The sequence below is a fragment of the Rhamphochromis sp. 'chilingali' genome (assembly GCF_963969265.1).
Source record: "Rhamphochromis sp. 'chilingali' genome assembly, chromosome: 2".
In the NCBI taxonomy this organism is placed as follows: domain Eukaryota; kingdom Metazoa; phylum Chordata; class Actinopteri; order Cichliformes; family Cichlidae; genus Rhamphochromis; species Rhamphochromis sp. 'chilingali'.
The window spans coordinates 56,376,781-56,391,804 of record NC_137930.1 but is presented as its reverse complement, the minus strand read 5'-3'; the positions used below and the strand labels follow the sequence as shown (position 1 = coordinate 56,391,804).

General features: G+C 39.0%; 1 protein-coding gene across 1 annotated transcript in view; it reads right to left on the bottom strand.

Annotated features, from left to right (window-relative positions):
• megf11 (multiple EGF-like-domains 11) overlaps positions 1-15,024 on the bottom strand; it is an 86,115-nt gene that overhangs the window by 25,809 nt on the left and 45,282 nt on the right. Inside the window, exons 8-10 of the mRNA XM_080867127.1 lie at positions 10,383-10,629; positions 10,122-10,242; positions 9,591-9,727 (exon numbers count right to left, since the gene is read on the bottom strand). Of these exons, the coding sequence (XP_080723253.1) occupies positions 9,591-9,727; positions 10,122-10,242; positions 10,383-10,629 (505 nt within the window). The remainder of the gene's footprint in view (positions 1-9,590; positions 9,728-10,121; positions 10,243-10,382; positions 10,630-15,024) is intronic.

Here is a 15,024-nt window from a genome sequence, read left to right as displayed (position 1 = left end):
TATACAATGTTAATTTCAACAATTGAATAAAATGAATTGAATAAAGAATAATCTGCAAAATCTCAAACTCTGCTTGGTTCCATCTTTTAAAATGTGCTCATTTTTCTGTCCTTTCTCTAGTTCATGTTTTAGGGTTTCAAACACAGACAAATCCCACCTTTCAGCTCTGTGAGTGCAGTTCAGTTAATAAATGATGGTATTTTTCAACAATGTCAATGCTTAATCACTACAGCATTAAAAAGCCTTTACAAATTGCACATGGTCACAAGTACATTAAGGAAATTGAGTCAATTTTATATTTATTATGAGCCATTTTAGTAAAACTGAAACATTTCATTTTGGATACATATTTCATAGACCCTGAACCTTCTAAACTCAAAGGAAAATAAATGCGGGCAAATATTTTACTCTAACCACTCTGTTCACATTTTAAAAGCATAAGATAAATATATAATAGGTTGCTTGTAAAGTTTTATTTGTATTATTATTTTATTGTTTTACGTTGGTACCAGTCACCATCTGATTTTATAGCAGACTACATTTTTGTGTGTCTTCAGAAGGTTAGCTGTTAAATAACCCCCACTCACATCTTGCATCAGGCATTCTTAATAGTTCACATGACAGTGTGAGGCAAGGTCTCACGATGGTTTCACCTGAAACCTCTGCTGATAATGACACTCACCTTTTTCACGCCTTGGCTCGTGTGATGAGGCACATGATCAAGAGCGGGTCAACGACCCTCTTAAGGGAGAACTCCCACTAGGGTTTAAATACCTGGTACTGACCTGGTTGTGTAATGGTGTGGGGGATATTTTCTTGGCACACTTTGGACCGATTAGTACCAACTGAGCATTGTTTAAACAGCCTACCTGAGTTTTGTTGCTGACCATGTCCGTACCTTTATTACAGCAGTCTACCCATCATCTAATGACTGTTTCCAGCAAGACAGCACGCAATGTCACAAAGCTCAAATCATCTCAAACTGGTTTGAAGATGACAGTGAGCTCACTGTACTCCAACGGCCTCAACAGTCACACGTTCTCAATCCACAACAGAGTACCCCTGGGATGCGGTGGAACGGGAGATTCACATCAATACACGCAGCTGAAAAATCTGCAGCAACTGTGTGATGCTATCATGTCAATATGAACCAAAATCTCAGAGGAATGTTTCCAGCACCTTGTTGAATCTCTGCCACGAGGAAATGCGGCAGATCTGAATGCAACAGGGTGTTTTTGGAAAGTGCATGTAAATATAATACTAAAAAACAATAATGCTTTATCATATTTTATGCAATGCAAAGATTGTTTAAGAATTGGAACATGAAATAAAACTCAAGCCCCAGCTTCAATACATTAAATAATATGGATATATTATTAACAGTGTTGCCACAGTTACTTTGAAAAAGTAATATATTACGGACTACTGATTACTCCTTCCAAAAGTAATTTAGTTACTTTACTTTAGAGCAGGGCGATATGGCCAAAAATATTTATCACGATATATATTTGAAAATTTGCGATAACGATATAACTGACGATATAATTGATGCGAGACAAAATACAACTCCACAACATTACTAGTGCAAAAAGACAACCTTCCATTTATTTTCACTTAAACAAGAAGCTGGTTTTTATGTACATTAAAGCTTTATAAAAATGTAACAGTGCAAATGCAAATTCCTTGCTTAAAGTTTAACCAAAAGGCATTTCCAGTAGAAATGGGCTGACATATCCTGAGCATAACCATGTATAATATCCACTGAAGTTAAAAAGAGGTGCTTTGCAACATGAAACTGCAGTGTGCAGTACGTATTTTTCAGACCATAAGGTGCACGGGATTATAAGGCACATTAAGCGAAACAAAGAAGTCAGATAAATCAAACTTTATTAAACTCATTCTTCTTGCTTCCTCCACTTCTGTACCATTGAGTCATTAATGTTGAATTCTCCGGCAGATACTCTATTCCCATGTTGTTGCAGTATATTAATGACTAACCTCGTATTGTGGATGGATCATCTCAGTTGTTCTCCTGACTGAAGTTTGGTCCGTTTACAGCATCCTGCCATGCGATTGCATTTGTCTCTAACTATCAGGAACCTTAATGTTAACTTTTATAAGTGGAAAAGTGTTAGTGTTCGTCCTCCAGCTTCACTGTTTATGTTATGCTAGCATAGCTGTGTCACTAGCGATCAGGTAGCACATCATTATATACCAGCTAGCCCAACTTCAGTAACCCTACAAACGTCACTGCTGTTTAGTTTCCTGTCTTCATTTATGTTGGACATGATAGCAGAGCTGTACATTTGAATTTTTTCAGAAATCTCAGCGGTAACTAGCGAGCTAACTTCCGCTAGCGTCCTGATAACTTCTAACTCCGTTAAATGTAATACATTTTGTTTTCATGGATGCCTGGAAGTTAAACTTCATAGTTACACCTGGTAAAGCAGCAATGCTGATCGTTTTATTAAAGATGAAAGAATTGAGACAGTTTTTAACTCTCAGTGATGCTGCAGTGTTCGTTTGACCTAGGGTTGCCAACCGTCCCTTAAAAAACGGAATCGTCCCGTATTTAGAAACAAAAGTACACGTCCCGTATTGAGCTAATAAGGGACGCACTTTGTCCCGTAATACAGTGAGAATCAAAAGTAGTCTATAAATGTTTATGGAATTAACACTTTGTTTGAAAGCATAATTCCCAGCCCCTCTCCTGCTTTGTGACCAATGAGCTGACAGCACACTTATGACAATTCGAGTATGACAAGTCAGATTACCGTTCATCTCATTGGTCGAGGAAAGGTTGCTTACGGAGAAAATACCGGAAGACAACAGATGACCACAACAAGAAGCATGGCCAACAGGGAAACAAACGCCGACACTGCGGTGCAATTCTCGGACGACAGTACACCTAAAGCTGGACATACACTGTGCGATTTTCAAACTGCACGATTGACTCACAGGGGTTATAAGTTTATAGGTCACGAGGCAGGGTCTCACACTATACCGCCCGATGCTCTGATGCGACCTGAGTGCTCACACTGTGACTCCATAAAATGAAGGTTATAATAGAAAATCTGTCGCTCGCTCTCCCTCTCTGTCTTTCACTCAGACAGATACGCACGCCACCACCATCAACTTTGCTAAATTGCTAATGAAAGACATTGATCAGGCAGCTGTGATTGAGCAGCAATGTAAATCCAACTATTTTCACGGTTGTTGTGGTCGTGATAATTTTGTGATGCCACATCGAAAAGGCTCGGATGAGCTTTCCAAAGTTCTACAAGTTGTGCCTCCATCGCTTGTGTCCAGATCACACGCCGTGCTGCAACGTCTTTTTCACCGACGTTTACGTGTGAGCAGCTGCGGTGACACCCTCACTTTTTCCATAGGCATGCTTCTAATGGTGGGCGCATGAAGAACATGAGGGGCGTGAAAGCTCGGGGAACCCTTAACCAATTTCTTGTCCACCAGGCCACGGCAGAAGCAGATATGGTATGTAAACATTGGTTTGTTTTTTTTAAACCCTCTGGTTAAGGTTAATATGGGCATGTGCAGTGAATATCAGCGCTATGTGGCCAGAAGTGTGATAATAAAATTTATTTTGTGTAATAAACAACTGCAAGGATAGATGATTACAACAAATAGATGACTAATACATAAAAGTAATACATAGATTAATAATGATGATGAGTTATGATGTGTAATCATGGGAACAAGCGGGTTTACAAACAGGAGCAGCTGATTAGCATTAGAAAAGCTGAAATAATACCTCAACTGAAGCCAATTGTACTAAATGCACTATATGTGCACTGTTACAAGAATATTTTTGTTCTATTGCTTTCTATTAATTTATATAATTTTAAGTTAAGCAGGACAGAGTTCTTTTAAAGAAAGATTTACTTATATTCTCAAAAGTTAAGCATGACAGGCTTCTGTTTAAAAAAGAGACCTGTTTTACTGTGTTAATGTTGTCATTTTGAGCTAAAAATAAATGGCTAAATGATCATTTGTTTCCCATATGGTCATATCACAAAGAATATGCATCTGCTTAAATCAAATTCAAGTCAAATGGTTAAAAAATAATTTCACACACAAAAAAACAAAGGCACTGCGCACGCGCGTTTTACTCATATTCTATCGCGATATTTCATTTTCCTATCGTTGCCTAACATTATACCGGTATTACCGTGAACGGTATAATATGGCCCAGCCCTACTTTACTTTATTTTTAAAGTAACTAAGTTAGATTACTAGTTACTTTATTAGTTACTTTCAGAAGCTGCCAATAACACTCCCCACTGCCTCAACATAATGTAACCCGGGTTTAAAAGATGCATAAATAGTAAAAGATAAGTGAAGTCTGAGAATATAAATATCAAAGAGTTCATTTATTTAAATTTTCTTGTTTATTAAAAAGGTAAAAGTTCATGTAAAATTATTAAAAACATGTTTGCATTGTTTAAAATAAGTTATCTTTCTTTTCTTGTGAATTGTTTGTGAGAACTGTAATTTCCTACGGGGATAAGGTCGGTGAAGGTAACACAGGGTGGAGAAGGAAAAGGAAAAAAGAGACGAGAGCGCGAGAAGAGGTGGTGCGTGAGTTACACGGAGCATCCGGAGAAGTTAGCTTGTTTTTTACGTACTAAGAGTAAGTGTGTTTTGACTTTTCGGACAGATAAGTCACAGTGTCGGTAAGCTAGTGACATAACACGTAAAGTTTCAGCGTGAGTCTGCTGGACTGTGTGCTTTGTTTCTTGCGGCTGTGCACGCATTCAGTTAAAGTGAGGCTAACCCAGCCGTTCGCTAATAAGGACTACTGTAGGCTGCCGTTTCGCTATAGTTGTGGAACGTAACAAGCTGCAGAGGATCGTTACCGAACTGGATAACGACGGACACACCCCAGATAGTCACTCTGAGTGCCCGCGTCACTCAGAGTACCTCTGGCAACGTGGGAAGCTAAAACAGGTAGCTTGTGGAGCACGTGGAGATCACGGACCTTCCTCATCTTTGTGCTACTGCATTCAGAGCGGAGTGTTTCTGACGGAGCTGAAGACAACTTGTTACCTGGATTAAGCTGGTGGGAATTGCACGTTTCACAAGGTACTGAGTTTATTTATTTATTTTTTGCTCGTTGAGTGAAGAACTTCCGGTTGGGAGATCGTTTTGGATTTATACTGGAGCAATACAGGCCTGCAACGTAGGGTTTATCTCTGCCGGCTTTAGGTTTAGTTTGGGACTATAATTGTTTTATCACTGGTGGTTTACACTGTATGTGTGGAGATTCTGTGTACAGTGGGTAAATTGCTGTGTGTGTTTTTGGTTTGCCTGAATACTGAAATCTGCCATTTTATTATTTTCTTGTTTTCATTGTTTGGTAAATTAAAGGAGGGTTGCAATGCTCTACTTTACATGGTGTATGACATGATTTACTGCACTATAGACACTAGTGTTAATTTTCGCGTGTAGTGCTACTGTTAAGGAATAAGCTTCATTGATCCCAGAAACAAAAGAGAAGTTAATTTAAAACATCGTACGAGAGTACACTAGAAAAAGAACCCAAAGCCCATTTATTTAATGGTATTGAGTAAATGAGGGCTACAATAAAAACATCAACCGGTTTTGCCAATACTCACTTTATTGGAAGTGTATTTTAACAGTAATGTCAACAATATATCTCCTGACATTTGAAGCTGAACTTTTTCCTGACAGAAATACTTGTTTGTATGAAAATAAAGAAAGTCTTGTTACTTCACTTAACATAAATACTTTTTATTAAAAAAAAACAAAGAAAGTTTTTGACTTTAACAAAAACTTTATAAAAAACAATAAGTCGACTTCATTTAACAAATACTTTTTTATAAAAAACAAACAAACAAACAAACAGTCTTTCTTGACTTCCCTTAAGATACTTTTTTTTTATCATCCACATGTAAGCACTATTGTCCGCTTTTGTAACTTTGGACTAATCTTATGAAAAAAAAGAGACTGCAGGTCCAACTTAAATTGCCTTACTTTCTTGCAAGTAATTGATTTAAGTTAATCAACTTGAAAACTTTAATAAGTTTATTAAGTGACTTTGATAAACTTAATTCAGTTACTTGTAAATAGTTATTTAAATTGGATTCCCCATTCTCTTTTTTTCAGTATATGTTGTCATTGCATGTTATGGGGGAAACAGTAGACTGGAGCGAGTAAACCAGTGGTTGTACCTCATTAACAGAAGCTTCTCAAACCCTTTGTCAGAAAGTCGATTTCTTTTAGGCGTGAGCACCAAACCTCCCAGACTAAAAAGTCGCTCCACAGGAGTACTTGATGGGGTTGGAGTGTTATACTTTAAAAAAAAATGTCTTTATGCTTGAAAACGTATGCAGAATCTGAAGGTCGTAGCCTGACATCAGGTAGTCCATGACTTCTTTTTCTGCAGAATAGGTCTCCTCCTCTGGCTCTGCCATCTCACCTTGGCTGCTAGATGTAGTAGCACTGGGCACACTGGCAGGTTTTTTTGCCAGAGGAGCAGTGGTGCAACACTCTGCTGTCAGAAGTTGTTGTACTCGCTCCCTCCTTCCTGTATCTCTCAGCCATCGGAGTTTGAATTTTGGACAACTGGCAGCTGCGAGAAGGGCATCTTTGTCGTCTAGCACACCGGTGAAACGAGTCTGAATAGCCTAAAAAACATAATCGATATTTTTATACCTACAATTTAATATGTTATTGAATTATTTGCAAACCATGCCTAATATGAGATCAGTATTATGGATTTATTTTGTTTTAGGTTACTTGTAAACATTTTAATTGTTGTAATCTTATTTTTCAATGATAATTAATATTCTGTTCCATGTTTGTGAATTGTATGAAGCAAAAAATTTGACAAATTTAAAGACAGAGCGTACCTGTACAATGGCATCTGGAAGGCCTGCAGTCATCCTGGAGAGGTCATCTTTCACAGCCTGGGTCTTCTGCATCAGAACTTCAAGTGTTAGTAGTAAAGTTCCATATGGACAGTCGCCTTGTAAAATGTCCAGTGCTGCAGTCAGAGGTTTCATGGCCATGCAGTACTCATGCAGGACCTGGTATTCTTGATCTTTGAAGCACTTCAGTCCTAGCTTTGTGCACAGAGTATTCAGCTCACCCATGGGGATGTCTGCAATTCTCTTTACAGCATCAAAAAAGGAATTCCACCTTGTGGGTGTTGGTATTAGGAGCTTTCTTTTACTGATTTCCTCCACTGTTTCTGATGCAAGTGTAGATCTACTCAATTTGGTCCGAAGAGCTGTGCATTTTGCTGTGCTGCTCCTATACACAGCCCTGCTCTCTGTGTGCAAATTATGTTGATGGTGTGCAAAGCACACCTGCGGTGCGGGGGAAGAGACAGCTGACCATCACTTTCATTCTGACAGATCAGAAAAAGTGACATCATCGTCTTTGGGGGTGGACTCTTCCTTCTCCGTCTCATCATCGGACTCCGTGACAGGATGATAAATTTGAAACACCTTAACAAAGTTGGATCCATTGTCAGTAACTGTTGCAACTACTTTGTTGAGTAATCGTTTTCGATTTCTGTACCAATGACATCATACGTGTCTACCACGAATCCGCCTACATGCTAATGCAACCTTGTAGCGCTCTAATGTGGTTCTACTGATCCAGTGGAGCGTTACTCCCATATAGCCTCTGTTGTTAGCAGTCCAAATATCCGCGGTAGTTGAAACAAAGTCAATTTCATTCAGTGCGGCCTTCAAACTCTCCAAGTAAGAAGTAAAAGTCGTTCGGTGAGGCAGCTCGGCATTAGAAGTAGGGATCTTTTTTATTATGGCACGAAACGAGGGCGAGTCAACAGTGTTTATAGTTAGCATTTCTTCTACAATATACTGCGCGACCAACTTCTTCAATTCTTCATCACTTACTGGTTTTGCACCAAAGTCCAACTTTTGTTGTTTGAGGGTGTAGGACCTCCTGCGGAAGTCACGGCTCTCTGCTTCGGACCACTTGGTGGGACTCTCTCTGTGAGTTTGACTGTGCCGTGCTGCGACTCCAAATGTTTCCTTAAGTTTGACGTAGTGTTTTTGAAGGTAGATAACACTTTTACGCCCACACAGAGTGTAGAACGAACCTTAATATTGAAATCTTTAGTTGACAGAAACTCAAAATAGTGACCATATTTCCAGCTAAAGAACGAACATCTCTCTCCCTCCATTGTTGTTTACACTTTTTTTTACGTCGCTGGCTGCTTGTGAGCGGGAAACGTGAGCTGTTGCTTATGTGACGTTTTACGACACGTATGCGTTTGTCATCCGCTGAGACGAAAAGAAGAAACCAAATCTTTTTGCTTTAAAAATAGTAACGCACAGTGGTTTGGACAAGTAACTTTAATCTGACTACTGTTATGGAAATAGTAACGCGTTAGATTATTTGTTAATGAAAAAGTGGTCATATTCAGAGTCACTGATTATTAACACTCTTCTTACATTTCAAAGTTTTAATAATGAATGTTTACTTTAAAAATACTTTCATAAATCCATGGTCAAATTTTAACAAGGACAGCGGGCCTCTGCTGTCAGTACTTCAGCGTCTCTGCAGGGGTTGGACAAGACTCAGTAATCGTCATCAGCTAAACAGAAACTGCTTCAGTTTTCTGCACATAAACTAGTGTAGATCCAAAAATGGATTTCTTCATTCACTTCAATATACTGACTTAAGTATACAGTCCTGGTGGAGTTTCAGTCTCAAGAGTGTAACAAAGCTTTTACAAATAGCTCAATTACAACATAAAATGGCCAAGTTATGTTTCATGTTTAAATTACCCTAGCTTTAATTTTATCAGAGGACAATGGTATTATTATACTAGACACACGTGGGTGGGGGGTAACACAATCTTAGATTATTCCTGGCAGTTTAATTCACCTGCCACTGACAAAATGAATGAGGGCAATTTTGCAAAATAATAAAGTAAAGGAAAAGGTCTTGTAAAGGAAGTGTTTCCATCCAAGAGACAATTGCTTTAGCTGAACTAATAAACCCAGGCTGCTCTGGGCTGCTCTGGCAGGCACGAGGAGCTAAAAAGATCTGTGGATTTCAATGAGACCTTAATATAAGCCCATTACTTATAATTAATGAGCAGACTCCAAACAGCATGTAGCTCATGGTGAGATCAATGGATAGGCTGGGAGTGGATGAGGATGAAGGCTGAAGACATGAAACCTTGCTGGCCAGCATGAAGTACAAGATTAATTAAACATACAACGCCCCTATTAAAAGCTTCCAATCTACCTTCAAATGGACTAATGGGCATTTATAAATGCTTATTTCTCTCGAGTATAAGAATATGCTAGGATTTCCTTTATCTTTTTAAAGAACAGCCAGGTTTGTGCCTCATTTAGAAGTCAACAAAGAGAATGGGTCAATGAGTGACTGTTAAATGCGGAACTGCATGAAACCATTCTTTTGCATTAAATACTAATATCAATAAATCATGCCTTTGTATGACCTATTTTAAGTAGGAGCACAAAAGTTTGCTGATAGAACTTCAGAAAAAGCCGTTTTGAATAATAACTGAGCGGTCTGTTTGTCAGCCGGACGTGTCACCTGCATACCTGCGTCCACTGAAGCCGGCTGCACATTGGCACTGCCCCGTGATGTGGTCGCACATTCCACCGTTACGACAGGAACAGTCTTTGCTGCAGTTGATGCCGTACTTGCCAAGAGGGCAGGGCTGGGCACACACTGAACCCTGTGAAAACAAGCCAACAGACTTGATTGAAGTTTGGACAGTTCAGACCTATCGTTAATGTCCTTCTATGTGTCTGCAGATGTGTTTACTTTTTCTTCTTTCTTTTTTTTTAGAAGGCAACTGAAAGCATTACATTCAAGAAGTAAGTTCAAAACTGTACACTTTACTGTGGAAGATATTTTCACATATTATCTTCAGAAAGGTCAATGCAGAGTTAATTTTCACATGGAAAGTTCACAGTAGTCAGACTCCACACTACAAATTCTATTTTTTTTCTCCTTCCAGGGAGCAGAGACACAGCATTCTCATTTATTGTACTTTTTCCCCCCTAAACTTACAACAGCGTTCAAGTATTTTCTCCCCTCGGGCCTTTGCTTTTGCTTTTGTGACCTACCGTCCACCCAGCAGGGCAGGAACAATCTCCTGTGATGTGGTGGCACGTTCCTCCGTTCTGACAGGGGCAGCGCTGTTCACACTGAGGCCCATGACTACCGGAGGGGCAGCGCTCCCCACAGCTGTCAGCACACAAGTCAAAAGTATCAGATAAGTAACCTGTCTTTGCCTGCAGTTCTTTGCATCAGCAAGAAATTGGATATACACACTCACATTGCTACATAAAATGTGCCAAAAGAGTAAATATGATAGTGGTACTCACAAAGCCCCTGTGTAGCCTGGTGCACAGATGCACTCTCCTGTCTCGTGGTTGCAGGTGGCACCATTGAGACATTGGCATGGTAACTGGCACGCCTTGCCGTAATAACCATGCTCACAGGGCTCCTCACAACGCCATCCCTGGTACCCATCAGTGCAGACACAGGCACCTGTGATGGGGTTACACTTAGCCCCATTTTGGCACTGGCACCGATTGCTGCAGTGAGGTCCCCAGAAGTCACTCTCGCAGCCTGCAGGCACAGAGACAAGTGGCATCAAGCACACCAGAAAAAAAGAGGAGACTATGCATCAGAATACACTCGCGAACACTGAAAATCATAACGGTCACATAAAAACACAATAAATAATAAAGTGACTCATTAATGATTGTTTGGAATAACCATAAAAGTTCATCATTAATAATAAATGATCAGGGGAAATCTTCCTCCCAATGAATTACTCTTTATTATAATGGTATGATTTGGAAGCGCTGTCTCAGACTGCTTGCAAATCTATCTCTATGTCTCCAATATTAATTTTCATCAGTTCAACAAATTCAAAATCTAAAGCTTTAATCTGTGTATTTTTTTTTATCTTTTGAACATGTAACAGCAAACAAATTGCTGGATGTAATCTATTCACTCAATTAATTGAACATATTATTAAAATACTATCTGTGTACCAAAAGGCTGATATTCTTCCTGTGGGCCACAGACCTCGATTAAAAACACATCAATAAAGCACACTGGTACCCGTGGTCAATGTTCCCTCTAATTTTTCATGTGTCTGAGCGAACACACAAACTCCCTGAGCGGTCCCTTCGACCACTGTGAGCAACAGCAGACGTGTGCACTGTGGTCACGGCAGCATCGAATCCATCCAAGTTACACGGTTTATTAAAATAATCAAATTACAGCATTTATGTTAGACTACTTTTAATTAACTGCTTTAGCCCACTTACAATGAAAATTTAAAAAAAAATCTTGTTCATGACCTGTGCAGTACGTTAACACTATTGGAAGTAAAAATAACTTGAACTCCAATTTTGAAAACACAACTTTCTTTTTTTAATTTTTTTTTTTTTTAAATAAAGCTCTGACTTGTATTATAAGTATGAGTCTGTGGTCTGGGAGAGAGTCCTGTCTGCAAAATACAGCATATAATGACCAATGTTGGGCAATTAATTATATAGTTACTTCTTCAAAAAAGTAACCGAGTTTTGCAAACAACAAAGTTTCTTGCAGCTGTTTACCTAAAAATGCAGCCAGGGCGGTTTTTTAAATAAACATTTCAAATTATTTACAGAACAATCAGCTGTTCTGCATCAAATCTGATGCCACACAAATTATTTGTGCCGCTCCAACAAATCATTTCTGTCCACTATGAGATAAAGGAGAACAACAGCCTGATACCTGCAGGCCTGACAACAGGAGATGTATCACTGCCGTAACACCTGTAACATTCAGTTGTCGCCTCATTGTTCTGACACACACACAACAACACTATTGACTACACTACACACTAACTACACAAGATTTGCGCTAAACAACGCAAATCTCTCACGTCTCAAAACACCGCCATCACTCCTAAAACTCCCCCCTTCCCAAACAACTAAATGCCATGTTGCCATATCATTTTTTGATTGGTCGACATGGTACATTTTTCAACCAATAGGAAAGGCGGCGGGGGTCGGGAGGGGGGCTGTTTTTGCTCACAGGCAGAGAGCGCTTTCGAGCGTTTCCGCAGTAAATATAAACAACAATAGGAAAAAAAACAAACCTTGCACATATATATATATATATATATATATATATATATATATATATATATATATATATATATATATATATATATATATATATATATATATATTTTTTTTTAATCATAACACTGGTTTTACGTGGCCTATCAACACAATTTAAAAACTGGTATAAAGTCCACACTTTTTCCGTCAATTGTTCCGTCTGTCCTGCTCACATCTCCAATGGTTCTACACGTTGTCATTAACGTGACTTCACTCCACATCAGCCATGCCGCTTTGCTAGCTAAAACACCGGTGTCGGCGCATAAGGATGCTGTCATAGCCTGTGGACGACGTTGATTAGCTGCGTATATACGAATGTGAATCTCATCATTGGCTGGACTATGGGATAAGGTGACATCGTTCTAATCCCATACTGGAGCAGCCAGTCACTTACTGACTAACACTGCAAAACAGAATTGTTAACGTATTTATTTTAATTTCAATTCAGGTTAGATTTTCTTTTTTTTTTTGTGCACAACACAGATTTTCTGTGCGCAGAGAGCGTGCAGCAGTGCGCAATTGCGCACACGCGCAGCTTAGAGGGAACATTGCCCGTGGTGTTCCTTCGTTACCAAAACCAGTACACTGGCACTGCGGTTTATGGACTGATCCAATATGTTTACCATCTTCCTGTTGTAGCCAGCAACAACAACATAGAATTTTCCTGCTTGGTAAGATGTTTGCTTTAAAAAAAAACCTAAATTATAAAATCACGGCACAGTTTAGATCTTCAGTGGGAATAAATTACCTTGTGGCTCAATACCACAGAGTTGAGAGGTATAACAAGAAATTGCTGGTTTTGGTCTTTCCAATGATTTTTTTTTTTCACTCTTGCTCAGGATTATATGAGAGCAGGTACTTTTATGAGGATGCCTTGAGCAAAAAACAGACAAAAGGCCCTCCACAGAGCTAACGCTGTCAAGCAATTGCTAAGAAAAACGGACACAGAGAGACAGGAAGAACGTGTGGACTCCCCAATGAAAAGATCTGATTAGAAATCAAAATGAGACAGTTCACTTATCTCCTGTTTCATACTCTCAAAAACTACCCATATATGCTTGTGCTTGTCCTATTATAAGGTAGCAACAATGTACAACAACATTTATATCTCGTGTCTGTATGAGTCAATACAAAAGAAAACAAGTGAAAGAAAGCTTCATTATTGTTAATTACTTCCCCAAAAGACATCCTGACCAACCATCTCTCTAAAAGTAAGTAAGTATATTAAGGTCTTTACCCAGGATACCTCACATTTTAATATGATTTTTTTCTATTTGATATTTCCTATGTTGCTACACTAGCATTCAGAAAACCTTTCAACCTTTATCAATTGTGAACATTTCATAACTTTATGTTTAATACTGAACACGGCTGAAACTTCAGCTTTTTAACATTTTCTATCATTCTAGAAAATACCAAAATCCAACTTTACAGCTCTGCGGATGAATATTTTAAATGTTTTCTAACATCATCTTCATCTTACAGTAATGGTGCCAAGGATGTGGGCATAATTTATATGTTGCAGTTGCTACTTTTAAAGCTGCATGCAAGGGGAAGAGCGACATCATAAAACAAACAGTCAGCACAATATCTTCTTCTTTGTGTGTGTCAGGGCACCTTAACCTACCGGTTCGAAAAACGGACCCTTCACACAAGTGCATTAAACCTGTATTCTTTAAAATGGCCAGCAGGGGGTGATCCCGGTGGTTGAGAAAATTGCCTATGACCTCACTACTGGCTCCACTTATTATCCCTCAAAGCATTTTCAGAGGTGGTTAGCAGTGTTGCCTCACAACAAGGAGGTCCTGGGTTTGAATCCAACAAATGTAGCTGGGGCCTTTGAGTGGGTTCTCTCTGATTACTCTGGTTTTCTCCCACAGTCTGAAAGCATGCATGTCAGTTTAATTGGTAGGTGTGAGTATGAATGTGTGAATGTGTTAGCCCTGCAAGGGACTGATGAACTGTGCAAGGTGTATCCTGCATCTCCCGCTATAACAGCTGGGACCGGCTTCAACACCAACATTTTCCTATTGAGTTTATGGTCTCAGCAGTTTAATCTGTCCTGTAATACAATACTTAAGATCTCGTTTAGCATGGGAACCTGGCAACCTCATGTAGTCAGGACCTGTCTCATCTGATCTCATGACAACCTGTGACTGAAGATGAAGTTGCTGCAAATTTCTGCATGCAGCTACAAAGGCATGAATTTGGTGGTGCTGATCCTTCCAGCAACACCACATGTAAAAGCAGATCATTTCACCACATCTAAAAGCAGTCATTAGACTCAGTGTTGATATAAAAATGTAAATTTGCAGGTTTTAAATGTTTTGGTTCAAATTCCTTGTAGTGGACAGATGACAGCTCTGCGTTACCAACAAGCAAATAAAACGATTAAAAAGGTGCAAATACAGTTCTGTTACGATGAAATGGCGGTAAAATGTATAGCGTGAGACTGAATATATGTGATGTTGACATATCACAACCATCACAGAGAAAAATCTTAATAACACCCTGAAATTAATCTGCAAAAAAAAAGAAAAAAAAAAGAGAAGCACGTGTGCAAGCTGTTCACACCTTTCAGTGACTATACGAACGAGCGAAGGAGGACTCAGAGACTAACACGAGGAACAAATCATTTTTCATATATAACAGTTTGATACTTTAATGGTTTTAACGCCTCTTTTCAGGTGGAACTTCAGCAGCCAGCTGTCAGAATGAAAAAAAAAAATAAAGTACTTGAGACAGTCGAATTATCAAACTGTTGTAAACGTTTGCGAGCACTCATTTTTCACATTTTGCTAAATGCACAAGCTGACTAATTGTGCTGAACTTGGAGTAATAT